This window comes from Trachymyrmex cornetzi, unplaced genomic scaffold, assembly GCF_001594075.2.
Source record: "Trachymyrmex cornetzi isolate Tcor2-1 unplaced genomic scaffold, Tcor1.1 scaffold211, whole genome shotgun sequence".
Classification (NCBI taxonomy): domain Eukaryota; kingdom Metazoa; phylum Arthropoda; class Insecta; order Hymenoptera; family Formicidae; genus Trachymyrmex; species Trachymyrmex cornetzi.
The window spans coordinates 218,658-220,052 of record NW_017296752.1 but is presented as its reverse complement, the minus strand read 5'-3'; the positions used below and the strand labels follow the sequence as shown (position 1 = coordinate 220,052).

The 1,395-nt window shown below is 33.5% G+C and overlaps 1 protein-coding gene across 1 annotated transcript; it reads left to right on the top strand.

Annotated features, from left to right (window-relative positions):
* The first annotated feature begins 61 nt into the window (after positions 1-61).
* On the top strand, positions 62-1,099 carry LOC108760021 (uncharacterized). Its single transcript, XM_018505790.1, has one exon. The coding sequence runs from the start codon at positions 62-64 to the stop codon at positions 1,097-1,099; it is 1,038 nt and encodes a 345-aa protein (XP_018361292.1).
* Positions 1,100-1,395: the final 296 nt, after the last annotated feature.

Sequence of the window (1,395 nt, the reverse complement as noted above, 5' to 3'; positions counted from 1 at the left end):
ACTCGTGTTTAACTCGGCTTTCTTCTCTTTTGATGGGGTCATTTACAGACAAAAATTTGGAATGCCTATGGGTTCACCTCTGTCTCCAGTGATCGCTGACATTGTTCTACAAGACCTGGAAAAGAAAGCTTTAGATACTCTAGGTTTTTATATCCCGTTTTATGTCCGTTATGTGGACGATATCGCCATGGGTATCCCTTGTGAAAAGACCTCAGAAATTTTAAATATATTTAACTCGTTCCATCCTAGATTACAGTTTACGATGGAGATAGGTGGCAGTGAACTGAATTTCTTGGACATTACCATTATTAAAAACGAGAGATTGGAATTTGATTGGTACCATAAGCCAACATTCTCCGGGAGATACTTGAATTTTTTGTCAGAACATCCTCTTTCACAGAAGAAGGGCGTGATTATGGGAATGGTTGATAGAGCTTTCCTATTATCAGTTCCTAAATATCACAAAAAGAATTTAATTTTTGTTATAGAGACACTTTTAAACAATGACTATCCGATGGATTTTATATTTAATGTAATAAGTGAACGTCTTAAATCTTTGTTACATGGGAAAACATTGAGACAAAATACTGAGAATGAATTATATACAGATGACACAAGAAAGATGTGGTTCTCGTTTCCTTATGTGACGAAGGTTTTGGACAAATTTAGAGATATAATTAAGGATTTTAACGTCAATCTTGCGTTCTTCAGTAATAAACTCAATTGTTTTATAAAAACACATAAAGATCCAGTGCCTAATTTGGCAAAGAGAAATGTAATGTATAAGATTAACTGCAATGATTGCGACGCATCATACGTCGGGCAGACAAAAAGAACAGTGAAGACGAGAATCACAGAACACAGAAATGATATTCGAAAAACTAATAGCAATCATTCAGTTATCACTGAGCATAGATTGAATTTTAACCATGATTTTGATTGGGACAAGGTGGAAATTGTTGATAATGAACGATTTTTATACAAACGACGAATTGCCGAAATGATCCACATACAATTGCAGAAAAATGGTTTGAATTCACAGTCCGACACCGAATTTTTACATCATGCATATATATCGATTCTTAACGATCTAAACTGAATATAAGCATTAGTATGTTACCTACCTTTATCTTTTGTTGTCTATGCTTGGTGTGAATCTAACATACATGTTGTGTTTTTTGATTTGTTCAATATGTAATTTCTTGAAGGTTGACTTACGTATGTTTCATGCTTGTATTTAAACACTTTTCGGTTTGACTTATTCGTTTGTCGATCTCTAGTCTGTTAACATGACATACCACGTTTCTCGATATAATTTTTGATTTAAATTTTTCTAATAATGACATACTTGTGGAAAGTTTTTATTTTTTGTTGACGATTGTTGAATTTTGCGGC

Bases quoted from the DNA above. Each gene is read 5' to 3' on its own strand.
- LOC108760021 (XM_018505790.1), top strand. From the start codon at position 62: ATGCCTATGGGTTCACCTCTGTCTCCAGTGATCGCTGACATTGTTCTA.